Source organism: Eulemur rufifrons, chromosome 30 (assembly GCF_041146395.1).
Source record: "Eulemur rufifrons isolate Redbay chromosome 30, OSU_ERuf_1, whole genome shotgun sequence".
Classification (NCBI taxonomy): domain Eukaryota; kingdom Metazoa; phylum Chordata; class Mammalia; order Primates; family Lemuridae; genus Eulemur; species Eulemur rufifrons.
In genome coordinates this window covers 132284746-132300218 of record NC_091012.1, presented here as the reverse complement: position 1 = coordinate 132300218, position 15473 = coordinate 132284746, and the positions used below count along the sequence as shown (strand labels likewise).

Here is a 15473-nt window from a genome sequence, read left to right as displayed (position 1 = left end):
TGGCTGCATCAGACCAAGCAAGTGAGTGAACTCAGAGAGGGCAAGCAGGGTAGAAGCCAGTGTCTCTTTGTATCCTAATCCCAAAAGTGACATCTCATCACTTTGCCTCAGGGGAGGGGATTATACAAGTTTTTTGAATACCAGGAGATGGCAATCATTGGGCACCAACTTAGAAGCTGCCAGCACACATGGCTAATGACATGTAGTCAATTGATTCAAACTGAGGGCCTTTTCCTACAAAGTATAGTATATGCTCTTAATCACATTTTACAGTAGAATACCTCCCCGACTCACCTCTCCCCCATGTACGACTTATATAGGTATGGTGCCCAGCACATGGTAGGGAATTAATGATTTTCCAGCTAGCAAGCACCCAAGTCAGATTCCTGGGCCTCTAACCTCTTCTCTCCCAGGGGTCACAAAGGCAGACACACCTATAGGCCAGGGAGGTAATCAGAGTGAGGCTAGGGGTATTTGAAGGGAATGGCAGCAGTGGCAATAGTGAAGAACTGGCATGCCCCTCTAAAGGGGGCAGCCATTTCTCCCACCCAGCCTGTTGTCACCCAGTGGGACTGTGCACCCATCGTAGCCAGGGTGTCTCATTTTCACAAGTTAAGTTGGAAATGTAGATTTTTATATGAAATTGTCTAGCTTTAAATGTTGGCAACTAATTTAAACATGTGTTTAGTATTATGTGAATCAATGCTGTATGGGTAAATCAAAACACACCTGAAGACCAATTCAGCATCCCCCTTCCCTTGCATCCACCTATGGGTGACATCGCCTTCCTGCCATGCTCATAATCTTTGGAGGAGACATACAGTGAGCGTCCAGGAAATGTTGCCAGTGTTGTTCTAGGGATAGGAGAGAAAAGTTGGCTTTTTCCTCTGTCATGATCACCTAACTTGGGACCAGAACTTCAATTTCCTTCAAAAGACTGGATTTAGTATTTGGCAAAATCATGCTATAATATGGAGCTGGCATAGAAAAATAAGATATTTTGGAAGATATTTCAGTGCATTTTAGTACCTTCCTCCTATTAACTTAGCAAATCAGGTTGTATTATTCTCTGAACCTCCCCTGTCCCCCAAAGAGAAGTGGTCATTGGTTTCTTCATTCACCTTTTACAAAACTTTTGTTGGAGGAAATTATGTAAGAATTTCTCAAAAGTTGGTAAAATACATAGCACACCATTGCATGATGTGTGGCCAGTATATTTGGTTTTGGGGATTGCTGTATTCCATCATTTGAACACATAAAATTCAACTAATGATGCAATAAACTCTAAAGATCGTTAAGATGGATGAGATGGATGGATTTAGTGTTGCTACATTGATGTGACCATGTGTAGACATCGCCGGGGCTGATCAGATAGAAGAAAAGACGAATTAATATGCCCCAGCAAATTCAAGGAAAAAAAAAATCAACACAACTCAAAACCTGAAAAAAGGGTGACTATAAAAACTTTCCTTATCTGAATATTTTCCCTCTAATGTATTGATTTCACTAGTACCAAAAATGTCTAGTCTAAACAAAAGGTATTTATTATCCAACATGGCAAGACCAGAGGTAAAGTATGTGGATGGCTCATGTTATTCATTCTGCCCAAAGACAGGTGATAATTTTTGCATTTTTTAATTGGCAATGTATATATTTATGGGGTATAATGTGATGTTTTGATATATGTAAACATTATAGAATGATTATATCAAACAATTTACATATCCATCACCTCACATACCATTCCTTCGTAGTGAGAACATTTAAAATCTACTCTTTTAGCAATTTTGAAATATGCAATGTATTATTATTAGCTATGATCACCATGTTGTGCAATAAATCTGGAAAACTAATTTCCCTTGTCTAAATGAAACTTTGTGCCCTTTGGCCAATCTCTCCCAGGTGGTAATTTTTGACTTGCAGATTTCCTATTCCATTTCAATGAAAGGGAAAGAAACCACTAGTATCTTTAAAAATTGAAAAGCAAAGTGTCCATGTATAAAAAAGAAAGAATCGTTTGCCCCCATATTTTAGTATTATGCAATTGGGTTGAGTAAATATGCTGAGAAAAATTTGCATTTAATTGCACACAAAAGAAAACTAGACATAATAAATATGGAATATAAAAATAAGTCAAGAATTGGCCTTTACGGCCAGGCGTGGTGGCTCACGCCTATAATCCTAGCACTCTGGGAGGCCGAGGCGGGTGGATCGTTTGAGCTCAGGAGTTAGAGACCAGCCTGAGCAAGAGCGAGACCTCGTCTCTACTAAAAAAAATAGAAATTATATGGACAACTAAAAATATATATAAAAAAAATTAGCTGAGCGTGGTGGCACATGCCTGTAGTCCCAGCTACTCGGGAGGCTGAGGCAGTAGGATCGCTTGAGCCCAGGAATTTGAGGTTGCTGTGAGCTAGGCTGACGCCATGGCACTCTAGCCTGAGCAACAGAGTGAGACTCTGTCTCAAAAAAAAAAAAAAGAATTGGCCTTTAACAATTGTATGTAGCTTGGTATGTGTTTAAATCTTGGTGTCATTCACTCTTGCCCTCATGCATGCACTGACCACATGGAAATCAAATTTATAAACACTTGTATGTAATACAGCGTACTCCATTTAAGACAGTTCACATAGAGATTTGGCCTTTCACCCACATTCCCCCACAGCATAAATAACCATGCCCTGAATTGTTGGATGTGCCATTTCAGTGATCAAAGGAGGACCCCTGGAACACAACTACCGATTGAAGCAGTTCCATTTTCACTGGGGGGCCATTGATGCCTGGGGCTCTGAGCACACCGTGGACAGCAAATGTTACCCAGCAGAGGTATGTTGAGAAGGTCAGGAACATCGACAACTGTACAGAAGTGGAGATAATTCTGAGGTTTTCTAGTTGTAAGAAATTACCAGGAAGAGGCTGGATGTGGTGGCCCACACCTGTAATCCCAGCACTTTGGAATGTCAAGGTGGGAGGGTCACTTGAGGCAAGGAGTTCAAGACCAGCCTGGGCAACATAGCAAGACCTCATCTCTACAAAAAATTAAAAAATAAAAAACAAAGAAGGAAATTACAGGAAGAATCCAGTGATTCCTATAAATGCTAAATAGCTCTCTCAGGGGTGTATTTGCTCATTCTCAGCTTAGACATGTAAAAATGACATCTGTCATCTCAAATAATATAGCTGAAATGAACCTTGAGATTCTGAAACTGACTCTTCCAGAATTCTAAGGTAGACTCAAATGATAGCCTAAGGTAATAAGGCAGGGCCACAGGTCGGATTAACCCTAGTGAGAGATGGTGGGAGCCTGAATAAAGGCTATGGCAATAAAAATAGAGAAAAAGAGTAAGATATATTAAGCATTTCTGAAATTAAAGCAACAAGACTTGGAGGTAGGATCCCCTGCAGGAGAGGGGAAGGCAAAATTAACCATGACCTTTAAGTGTCTCACTCGGAAGGCTGGGTGATAATGCATTCATGAATGATGGATGAGGAGTGATTTGTGGGGAAATAGAATTCCTGCTTACAACATTTTCTCTAATTTAGTTTTAAATGTTATGTTAAAAATAAAAGCACATTTTAAGTGGTTATTCCTCAAAGAAGAAATTTATCTTTAACTCCTACCTAATTTCCATAGGGAGAATCTATTTCTCTCACTATAAATATATTCTCTCCTTCAGATGCAAATAGTTTTGGATGTTAGTATTTTATGCAAATCAGGAAGGGAATGGACAAACATTGATCCCTCACTGAAATGCTACTCACTTTGTTGTGTGCATTTTCTTTTATTTTCCTCCCAATTAAAACCCTCTGTTCCAAAGTAATATTAATTGCTGCTCTTGCATAAATTTCTTCCTGTTCTTTATTTCTATCTCATTTGGCACCAGATTGTCCTGTGCTTTTCTCAGTGGCTTTATTTTGAGTGAGGAAATGTGTTTAAATATCATAGGATGAATAAAGCTGTCATTTTGTTTTGGCACAATCCCACATGGTCATGTGTTAACCCTCTGTTAATGGTGTTTCAGCTGCACTTGGTGCATTGGAATGCAGTCAAATTTGAAAGCTTCGACGATGCAGCACTGGAAGAAAATGGTTTGGCTGTGATAGGAGTATTTTTAAAGGTAAAAAACAAATCTCACTGACTTTAAATGATGCATTGTATGCATTACAACATTATTTACTTTAAGAATGTTGGGATCAATAGGATCAATACATTGGTAAGATCAATAATGCTTGAAATACAAGACTGTTAAGAATACATTTTAAATGGTATAAAAATGCACAGTCCAACAGAGTAGTCACAAGCCACACGTGGCAATTGAGCACTTGAAATGTGGCTACTGCAATGGAGGAACCATTTTTAATTTTATCTAAATTTTAATTAATTTTAATTCAGTTTAAGAACTGATGCTTAAATGGAGCAGGGACACCTTTCCCTGCAGGCATGCTGACCTTGTCAGCCAACAGCCTACTCTTTTGTTCTCTGTCTGATTTAATTCAGTGATGTTTATAAAATTCTAAATTACCACTTTAAGTGTAGTTTCAGTCTTGTGGTTTGTTTTTATGTAACCACCAGGTGGTTAATTTTAATTCATATTCTGTTACAGTTTCTACAGTGAGATGTCCATTGTTTATAATATGTTCTCATTGATTGCTCTTTAGCTAGGCAAACATCATAAAGAGCTACAGAAATTGGTGAATACTCTGCCATCAATTAAGCACAAGGTAATATATTTGTTTTCCTAAATCACTTGAAATATATTTTATGCTTCAGTCTCAGAGTGGAGACATTACCAAGGCACTTTGAATCAGGAGGTGTAATTAGGTGATATGTATTCAGGTTCTCTTTGAAACGTTGCCTTAGAAAGAAAGAAAGTTGTCATTTATGATGCTTGTGTTAAGAGAACCGCTACAGCCTGGTGCACTGGCATATTTCTGTAGTCCCAGCTACTCTAGAGGCTGAGGCAGGAGGATTGCATAAGCCCAGGAGTTTGAGTCCAGCCTGGGCAACAGAATGAGATTGTCATCTCTTAAAAAAAAAGAAAAACCTCTGGGTCACATTGCAGGGGACAGAAGCGATTGCATTGGTGGGCACTGAGCTTTCTGGTTTTGCTGCCATGTTGCCGAGGACTTGGGGACTCAGAAACATACTGCTGTCCCCTCCTCGCTCCCCAACACTAGTTCCTTCCAGGTCCTGTGAACACACTCAGAGCAGCCTTCTTTTCTCCAGCTACCCTCCTATGGGCAGGGAGCAGAGAAAAGTTTTACAGAAACTTGACTTGTCCAGCAGTAAAGAGCAATGACCCATATCCTTCAGGTTGGATACCTTTGTCCTGCCCCCAAGAGTAATTCCTCAATATTCCGAATATCCAAGGGGCTGCTCCCTGGAGGTCCATGTATTCTCCCATCACCCCCACTCTATCCCTCTGCACCCACCTCTTTCCATCTCCTTGCCTCCCCGTTTCCCTCCCCCCCTTTTTAGTCCAGGATTCTGGCTCCTCCTGATTTGCGTTTCCTTTTCAAAGGACAGTTCTATGTCAGTCTGTCTTGAAAAAGGGAAACTTGAAAAAGGGAAGCCTCCTTCTTTATGTGCCAGCCACTGTCTAACACCTCCCAGCAATGCCAGAGACCACCTGCTGTAAACTCACTAGAATTGAAGGAGAAAATAGTTTTGGCCGTTTTTCCACTGAGGAATATCAAAAATACACAGTTAATTGCAGAAACAAAGCCTGGCATGGCTCTGTCCTAAGCAGTGATGCTTCAGGCAGCTGCCCAGACATACCTGGAGCTCCCCTGGGACACTGATGTCCCCGGATACCCCCCAAGAAGCATCACCTCGTCATCAGATTCCAGAATGGTTTTCACCATTAAATAATGACTCAATGACCCGTTCTCTTGGCCAGGACACCCTTGTGGAATTTGGGTCATTTGACCCTTCCTGTCTGATGCCCATCTGCCCGGATTACTGGACCTACTCGGGCTCTCTGACTACCCCACCCCTCTCCGAGTCCGTCACCTGGATCATTAAGAAGCAGCCAGTAGAGGTTGATCATGATCAGGTAGGTTCTTTCCACTTTCCTTCTGAGGAAATCTAGTCTGCCCGTTTAAAACAAGGCTGGGCTCAAACTGTAGCATCAGTTTTAACATCTTGTAATGCCTATACCTTTTTATTGAAGAGTGTTAATGTCTGTCTCAGTTTAGACATGAATTTGGGGATGCTTCACATTAACTAGAGAGAAGAGTTCAAAACACAGAAGGACGTAAGCTTTTTACTTCCATACTTGTTAATGGCATACGTTTTATTATGCATGCATTGTGTAGATTTTCTGTAACAATTAAGACCCTTTTAAAGGGAAGAATGAAGGCTGGAGATGGATGTTTTCAGAACCCTTTAACATCCTAAAGGATGTTTCATTGTAGAATCTCAGGATGAAGACAATCCAACAATGTCTGTCCAGAAATTTTAATATAAGTCAGTTGTTTTGAACTTGAGGTTTATTTTTCCCTTAGAAGCTAAGTCTAGATGGTGATTACTATGTCAATATGTAAAATCTTATTTAATTTATAATATAACTAAACTACAATAATATTTGCTCATACTTGTTTTATGGGATTTTTATTGCTCATAAAGCATTTTCACAAGAACAGAAGCTTCCAAATTCTTTTTATGAAGCCAGGATAACTGATGCCAACACCCATTGAAGAGTGAAACCCCCCAAAAAAGTAAACTATAGACTGATAGCTGTGAAGAGAATAAAAGGAAAAAAAGCTAAAAGAAAATCTTAGAATCCAGCAGTACCTTAGAAGAAATATATACTTTGTCCAGTAATACAAGGATGGTTCATTGTTAAGAATGACATTAATATTATTCATTATATCAGCAGACCTAAATAGAAAAATCATATTATCATTTCCATAAGTTCCTAAAAGACATTTGCAAAACTTAACATTCAGTTCTTAAACATTTTTAATAAAAGAGAGATGAATACCCTAACTTGGTAGAAAAGATTGATCTTAGTTCAAAAGTAAATAGTATGCTTAATATGGAAAGGATTATTACCATTTTAATTTTATATTAAATTATATTCTGGAAGTAGCCAATACAATTAGACTAGAAAACAAAAAATAAATTAGAGAAACAATAAAAGGCTGCTACAAAAATAAGATAATTTGGTAATCAGTGGAGTACAATATTAATTTATAAAAATCAATATATTTGACACATATAAATCACAATTAGTTTAAAGATATAATGATATAAAGATATAATAGAAGAAAGAACCCTATTTATAAGGGAAACAAAAATATAAAATACTTTGGTATAAATTTAACAAGAAAAGGTAATAAGAAAACTAAAAATGTTTCTGAAGAACAGAAAAGAAGGCTTGAATTAATAAAATTAATAACATATTATTTGATAGAAACACATAGTGACACCTTTGATTGTCAATTCTCCTTAGGTTGTTATTTTCCATAAATTATGTATTCGCCACGTATTTATTGTGGTCCCAATACATATATCAACAGGATATTTAAAAAGATATGCTACTTCTAAACTCATGAGGGAAAAAAACGTAAATAGCCAGGGAAAATTCTAAAATGGAAAAATGAGGATATGATTAGACTCACAAGGTTATAAAGCCTCAATAATGAAGTAGCATGGTGCTGGCCCATGAAAAAGAGATCAATCAAGGGAAATGCATTAGTTAGGGTTCTCCAGAGAAACAGCCAATAGGATAGATAATGCTTAGATGTAGAAAAAGATTTATTATAAGGTATTGGCTCACACAATTATGGATGGTGTAGTTCAAAGGCCCGAGAGCCAGAGAGCTAGTGGTGTAGGTTCCAGTTCTAGTCTGAACGCCTGAGAACCAAGAGCTCTTAAGACAAGGGAAGATCCATGTCCCCACTCAAGCAGTCAGGCAGAGAGCAGATTTACCCTTCCTCTGCCTTTCTGTTCTGTTCAGGCCCTCAATGGATTGGATGATGCCCACTTGCTTTGGGGAGGGCCATTTGTTTTACTCAGTCCACCAATTCAAATGCTAATATCTTCCAGAAACCCCCTGACAGACACATCCAGAAATAGTGTTTAACCATCTATGTGGGCATCCCATGGCCCCATCAGGTTGACACATAAAATTAACCATCACAGGAAGAAAACAGTAAGTTTAGAAATATGTCCAAATACATATGAGAAGTTATTTTATGATAAAGGTAGCATCTCAGCTCAGTGGGGGGAAAGATAAAATATTTAGTACATGCTGTTGGGGAACAACTGAGCAAATATTGGGGGGAACATATTGGACCCACCATTCAAACCTTACACAAGAATATATTCCAGATATATTAAATGTAAAAACTACCACCATAAAAGTACTAGGATAAGCATAGGAAAATCCTTTCATACTTCCATATGGAGGAAACTTTTCTAACTGTAAATCAAAACCGGAAGTCTTAAAGAAAGCAACTAGTAAATTAGATTACATAATTTTTTTTTAAATCTGTATGATGAAAACCACTATAAACAACAACAAAATACAGAGCTTGACTGCCCATAAGCCTGGGCTTTGTGACCATACATTTGGTCTGCCCACTATCCTTCATATTAAAAAATTGACATAACTCTGAAACATAAATAAATAAATAAATAAATCAGAGGGTCAGTGGCCCGTGTGAAGACTTAGCAAATAAAATTTCAACACAGAAAATTTAGTAAGAAAAAAATGCAACCTGTCATCTATAATCCTAGTCACCTATAATCTTACCACCTGGTGTTAATCGTTGTTTGGGTAAATCCTTCTGTTTTTTAATCTATATAAAGATGCATAATTCTGTAACAAAGTAGAATCATTCTGTATATTTTGTTGCTCTTTTCACTCAGTGATGCATGGAATGTTCTGTAGATAATAAACATTATATTCAGTATTATTTTTAAGGACAATATATACTAGTTCATTTCATAGCTCTAATGTCATTTATTATTGGTCTGGGGCTATTTCTAATCTTTTGCAATTAGCTGAATAAAAATACACATTAACTACTTGTGCAGCTTCCTAATTGGGGAGGGCATATGTGTCATTTGCAAGTACAGCCCTGCTTCTGGTGCTTGCCTCCCATCCTAGTCCTGCCTTTTCAGCGCCACTTCGTCTGAGGTCTTTGTTCCAGACAATTCTTCCCATGCTTGCCTGCAGCGCCCCAGGCCATCTTCTGAGCTCCAGTGAGCTGGATTGACTCAGGGGAGATGTCGTGAACAGTTTTCCGGCTGGCTTGAAGTGAAATGTCGCATAACGTGGTTGCTCAGAAAGCCACAGGGCTGTGACTGATGCTCTTGCCACGTCAAGGAACAAGCCTTTGGTGCTCTGGGTTTCTCCTTTTGCATTGAGCTGCACTGTCCAATACATTAGTCTCTAGCCATATGTGAGCATTTAAATAAACATAAGTAAATTTAAATTTAATTAAATCAAAAATACAGTTCCTCAGTCTCACTGCCACATTTCAAGTGCTCAGTAGGCATATGTGGCTTATGGCTACTGTAATGGACTGTGCAGAGGACATTTCCATCAGTGCAGAAAGTTCTGTTGGACAGCACCAGCATGGAGCATCCCACTGCCAGCTAAAACATCTACGTGCGTTGCTTTGCCCACAATGCCCAGGCACAGTGAGCAATCAGTAATATACTTTTTATGTTAATAATTTAGATGAAGAAAAACGCACATTTTTGTGCTGTTACTTCATGCATCAGGCCTTCCCCTGATTATCCTACAAGCTGGCTATTTTGCTCATTTAAAGATGAGGTTCCTGAGAACCAAAGTGAAGAAGTAACTTATCCTTGCTGAATGGCTAGTATGTGAGGAACAGGGCCTTTGCCCCTAGTCTTTGGATGCCAAGTGCCCCGCTGATTTCACCAGCTGCTGCAACCACCGGGCATTTTATTCCCTGTCAAGTGGTGAAGGCATTTTGACTCAGAAATAAGTTCTCTTTCTATATCCAACTTGTGATGAATGTTTCAGAACTGTAAAAATGAAATTCATTTATTCTCAAGGGAAGCTGGTTCTCTATTGAACTGATTTATGCTTTCTGTTTCTATTTCTAGCTTGAGCAATTTCGGACCCTGCTTTTCACTTCTGAGGGGGAGAAAGAGAAAAGAATGGTGGACAACTTCCGGCCCCTTCAGCCCCTGATGAATCGCACCGTCCGCTCATCCTTCCATCACGATTATGTGCTGAATATACAAGTGAAACCCAAGCCTACAACCAGCCAAGCGACCCCCTGAAACATTCATATCTAGGCAATATTTTGCTTTAATACATACTAGCTTTTAAAAAAATTGTTAACTAGACTATTCTAAATGCCTGCATTCATATCAGTGTTTATAGATGTGCATTTCTTGGTGTGGGAGTGCTTCAGCAGTCTTTGTAGAGAGCTATTTGGTAAACAAATTCTTACTTTGGTTGATAATTATGTTTATCAGTAAAGTACTAGCAAGAGACACAAGTTTCTCTTACAGCAACCTGTTGGTAATTGTAATGTCTTTTCATGTCTGACATTTTTGAGCTATCTTTTTATATCAATTAGCAGTTCTATAGAGTTATAAGCAGGGATTATAAACGAAATGTTTAGCAACTGGTAAGGCACAAACACTGACAATCCAGAACTCAGGCCTTTCAGAAACTGCCCCAGGGTCCAGACTGGTACTTCCTGACTGAACATAGGCATATTTTGAAATAAAATCATAAAATATACTTATTTTATTTCAAAACATGACTGTGTATTCTTTTATAAGGGCTTCTCAATGAGTATGTTTGCCCCAGTCTTTAGTTGTCATTACCAGTATATGATATGCTTACTATCAATTTATGATATAGAAAATATATTTTATAGTCATAAGAAAACAAAGATTTTTACTATATCTAGAAATTCTTTTGCATTTCTGAAGATCAAATATTTTACTTAATGGCTTGGTCATATAGAAAGCATATGCAGAACATTTTAAGGAAAATGTTTAAAGGGCCTAGAACTTAGAATTCATTCATATTCTTTAAGAAATATTGTTCAAAGGACTAATAGTCTATAGTTTATAGTATTATTTTGCATTATTTGTATACCATTATATATAATAAAATGATAACATTTTCTACACTGACAGAGCTATTTTGGCTTCCCTTTACAACTGTCTGAACTTTATTTTATTTACTCATTAATCAAGGTTTTTTGCAAAACAGTTGGTCAACTTAAATCTCCCAATTTATACAGTGGTTTAGAAGACATTTGTTATGGTAATAGGGAGAGAAACTTGTCAGATAAGCTAAAATCTAAACTCTAGATAATTCTACCTACTCTGCTGAATCTGTGCCACTATTGCTCTTGCTTTTAAATATCTTGGAGCATATCCAAATGCCTCTAAGCCTATGTTCAAACTCAACGTTGCATCAATAACTGGTAGTATTTCTTTCGTTAATATACTAGTCATCTGGTTGTCAAGATAGGGTTGAATATACTTAACACTACTGAATGTACACTTAAAGATGGTTAAGATGGAAATGGGACTACTTCACACTTAAAAACTTCTGTGTATCAAAGGAAGCAATTAACAAAATGAAAAGGCAGCCTATAGAATGGGAAAAAATACTCACAAATTGCATATCTGATAAGGAGTTCATATCCAGAATATATAAGGACCTTCTATAACTCAACAACAACAAAAAACAAATAACCTGATTAAAAAATGAGCAAGGACTTGCATAGACATTTCTCAAAAGAAAATATACAAATGACCAATAAGAACATGAAAAGATGTTCAACATCACTAATTATTAGGGAAAGGAAAAATCAAAACCACAATGAGATATCGCCTCACACACATGATGATGGCCACTATCAAAAGAACAAACAATAACAAGTGTTGGGGGGGCGTGTAGAGGAGTTGGAACCCTTGTGCACTATTGGTAAGAATGTAAAATAATGGAGTTGTTATGGAAAACAGTACAGAGCTTCCTTGAAGAACTGAAAACAATTACCATATGATCCAGCAATCTAACTTCTGGATATATATCCAGAAGAATTCAAAGCAGGATCTTGAAGAGATATTTGCACATCTATGTTCATAGCAGCATTATTTGCAATAGTCAGGAGGTAGAAGCAACCCAAATGTCCATCAGCATATGAATAGATAAAGAAAATGTGGTATATACATATGATGGAATATTATACAGCCTTAAAAAAGAAGGAAATCCTGTCAAATGTACAATGTGGATAAACCTTGACATTATGCTAAGCAAAATAAGCCAGTCACAAAAGAACAAATACTGTACGATTCCTCTCATGTGAAGTATCTAAAGTAGTAAAATTCATAGAACAGAAAGTAGAAAGGTGGTTGCCAATGGCTGGAGGGAGGTGGGGGGAAGTTTTGTTTAGTGGATACAGTTTCTTTCTTTGTTTTTATTTTTTTCTTGAGACAGTTTCACTCTGTTCCCCGGGCTAGAGTGCCGTGGCATCAGCCTAGCTCACAGCAACCTCAAACTCCTGGGCTCAAGCGATCCTCCTGCCTCAGCCTCCCGGGTAGCTGGGACTACAGGCATGTGCCACCATGCCCAGCTAATTTTTTCTATATATTTTTAGTTGTCCAGCTAATTTCTTTCTATTTTTAGTAGAGACGGGGGTCTCACTCTTGCTCAGGCTGGTCTCGAACTCCTGACCTCGAGTGATCCTCCTGCCTCGGCCTCCCAGAGTGCTAGGATTACAGGCGTGAGCCACCGCGCCTGGCCTGGTGTAATTATTAAGGGCACCCTCTTTTACTCTCAGCCATGTCCTGGTTTGCATAATAAATTCTTGGTCACCTTCCCTGCAAAGGTTATGGAAACTGCCTTAGTCATATGACCCTCAAAGGGGCACTGTGGATTCCCTGGCTACTGATATACCTTAACAAGAATTTTTTATTGTTGTTTTTTATGCCCTCAAAAGTGTTTTACTTGTACTTTCCTAGACATGAAGGTGGAAAATGGGCCTAAGTTCTGTCAAAGGTCTTGGGGAAGAAGTTTGTAGTAAAATTGATGCTCATCTTCATTAAATAATACTAGACCAATAAAACCCTTTATGTGCGATATTAATGGTTGGTGAAAGATTTTCCTTCCTCTTGTTTTGGTATGTAAGATGTATGTAAAATTAGTGAGACACATCCTTTAACATACAGATCATAAAGCATCTAGAAAACTCCTAAGTGATTTACTAGAGATGCAGTAGTGGGAAGAAGCAGCCAATCCTCCTCAGCTCACCTCTTTCAGTAGCACTGATATCACCATGTAGGGCAAGCTGTAAGCCTTTTTCTCCTTTCCTGGGGCTACATGGCATGAAGCAGGTTCACTGTGCACTGGTTACCAATTTGTGTAATAAGTTACATGAAGCAGGTTTATTACTTGCAGGCAGGCAGCAAGGGACAAAAGAAGCTAAGGATCCATTGTGAGCTGGAAACCCAACACTCACGAAAGCTGCCTTGAGTGGGGTAGATGGAGTCTTGACTGCACGTGCCCCACTTGCACTATAGCTGAGGGAACACAAAAGTTATATACCTCAGTGTCCACACATAACTCACTGGGCAAAGCTTTGAAGGACATCCTGCTTCCAGGGGAAAGAGGAACCAAAGCCTGGGCTGTGCTAGGCAGTTCTTCCCTAACTCAAGATGTTACATTACCTAGGAGGGACAGGAACAAGGCCCGGCTGTTTCAGGGAGTTCCTCCCTATCTCAGGATATTGCATTCCCAGTGCTGTCTACAGTTAAGAATGACAAGCAAGAAAGCAGGAGAGAACTGGGTTGGTCCAAGGCCACCTGGAGAACTGTCTTGCACATGGGTTAAGGTAAAGTTGGCTGCTTTAAAACCAGGCATCCACCTAAAAAAAATCTAGGAAGATGTCTTTCTCTATTAAATTAAAATGATGATAATTATAGTTTGGAAGTGGAATTGGCTTTTAGAGTTACTTCTGTAATGAAATTAACTTAAGCAATTCAAGCCTGTTCCTGAAAATGAATTCAGTGGTTAATTGTTGAAAATAAATGTCTAACTCCTATAAAAGAAAATTTACATTCACTTCTGACTCATAATAAAACAAAATCTACATCTGTATCTTTTTTATAATTAGCAGTATCTTCCTAGAAGATATTCTTACTTATTGTTCTGAAGTGAAAGTCTGGTCTGATTCATAAGAAATGTTATAGCAACCCAAACACTGATGCTTTCAGAATGGCAGCAATTCTTAGCATAAGTTCTGATTATAGGGACCAGCAAAATTGATGACTTGCATAGCAACCACATTCTGTGCCATCCAGGACATCCTCTAGTTTGGGGGTACAACTGCCAAATCTCTGCCTTCAAAGAGTTTAAAATTTAGTGCAAGAAGCAAACAGGCAAAGGCACAAAGTGCAGTATACGGTGATAGGTGTTACAAAAGGTAAAATATTTACTTATGCTGGGAGCACATGGAGTACCTAACCCAGTCTTGAGGGGGTCGGGAAGTTTTCTCACCAATGATGATGATGATGGTGATGATGATATAACAGCTAAAGTTTTGGGGACATTCAGTATTGCCAGACACTGTGCTAACATATAAGCATGTGTTATCTTATTCAGTATTCACAATAAAAAAAAAAGCCTTGTAAGATGAAAACTATTACTACTATCTTGATTTTTACAAATGAGAAAACAGGACTAGACATGAAGGAATTTACTCAAGATCAGAGAGTCAACTGATGCACTGAACTGGAAAAGGTCAACTTGGAGGTGAAGGGAAACCTGTTGCTCCAAGTTTCTCGGTAAGAGGTAGTAGGGCGAGGCTTTATGCAGGGTTTGGGCTTCAGCTGAATGATTCTGATGAGGGATTAGGGGAAGCAGGGGAAGTTTAGTAATTGGATATCTCAGCAATTTTAATTTGGAGAAGAAAGGAACAAAGGGAAGCTAGGGAAGTTATTAAATCACTCAAAAGATAGAGGCTGTTAGTCATTTTGCAGCTATACTGTGTCCTCGAAAGAAACATCTTTTTCTTGGCCTTGTTGTTGGCCTTGTATGAGTATATCACAGTCTGATTATTATCAGGGACGATTTTTACTTTCTCAATCCCTACTGTCATTGCCCCAACCTAATTCCTCATCACGTCTCACCTAGATTATTGTGATATTCTAGCTTTATCTTTTAATCCTTTATATTGCAAACCAGAGTGATTTACCTAAAACGAAAATATGACTGCAACAAGCCTCTACTTGAAGGCTTTCAATGGTTTCACCATTGCCTACAAAACGTAATTTTAGAGTCTTAGCATGGCGTACCAGGCCCTCCTCCATAACCTAGCCCCCGCAGCCCGCTACTGCCACTGTATACCATGATACTCTCGAATTACACTTTAAATTCGATCGCCAAAATTCTTGCTGTTCCAGGCGCATTCCAATTTCACCTCTCAGTGCCTTTGCTTATGCTGATCTGGCTGTAATC

At 38.5% G+C, this 15473-nt stretch overlaps 1 protein-coding gene across 2 annotated transcripts in view; it reads left to right on the top strand.

Annotated features, from left to right (window-relative positions):
• LOC138377946 (carbonic anhydrase 5B, mitochondrial) overlaps nt 1–10812 on the top strand; it is a 35409-nt gene extending 24597 nt beyond the window's left edge. For both annotated transcript variants that reach the window (XM_069463124.1, XM_069463125.1), the window contains exons 4-8: nt 2708–2826; nt 4023–4118; nt 4660–4722; nt 5901–6056; nt 10091–10812. In XM_069463124.1, coding sequence (XP_069319225.1) covers nt 2708–2826; nt 4023–4118; nt 4660–4722; nt 5901–6056; nt 10091–10270 — 614 coding nt within the window. In that variant the 3' untranslated portion in view covers nt 10271–10812. The remainder of the gene's footprint in view (nt 1–2707; nt 2827–4022; nt 4119–4659; nt 4723–5900; nt 6057–10090) is intronic.
• Nucleotides 10813–15473: the final 4661 nt, after the last annotated feature.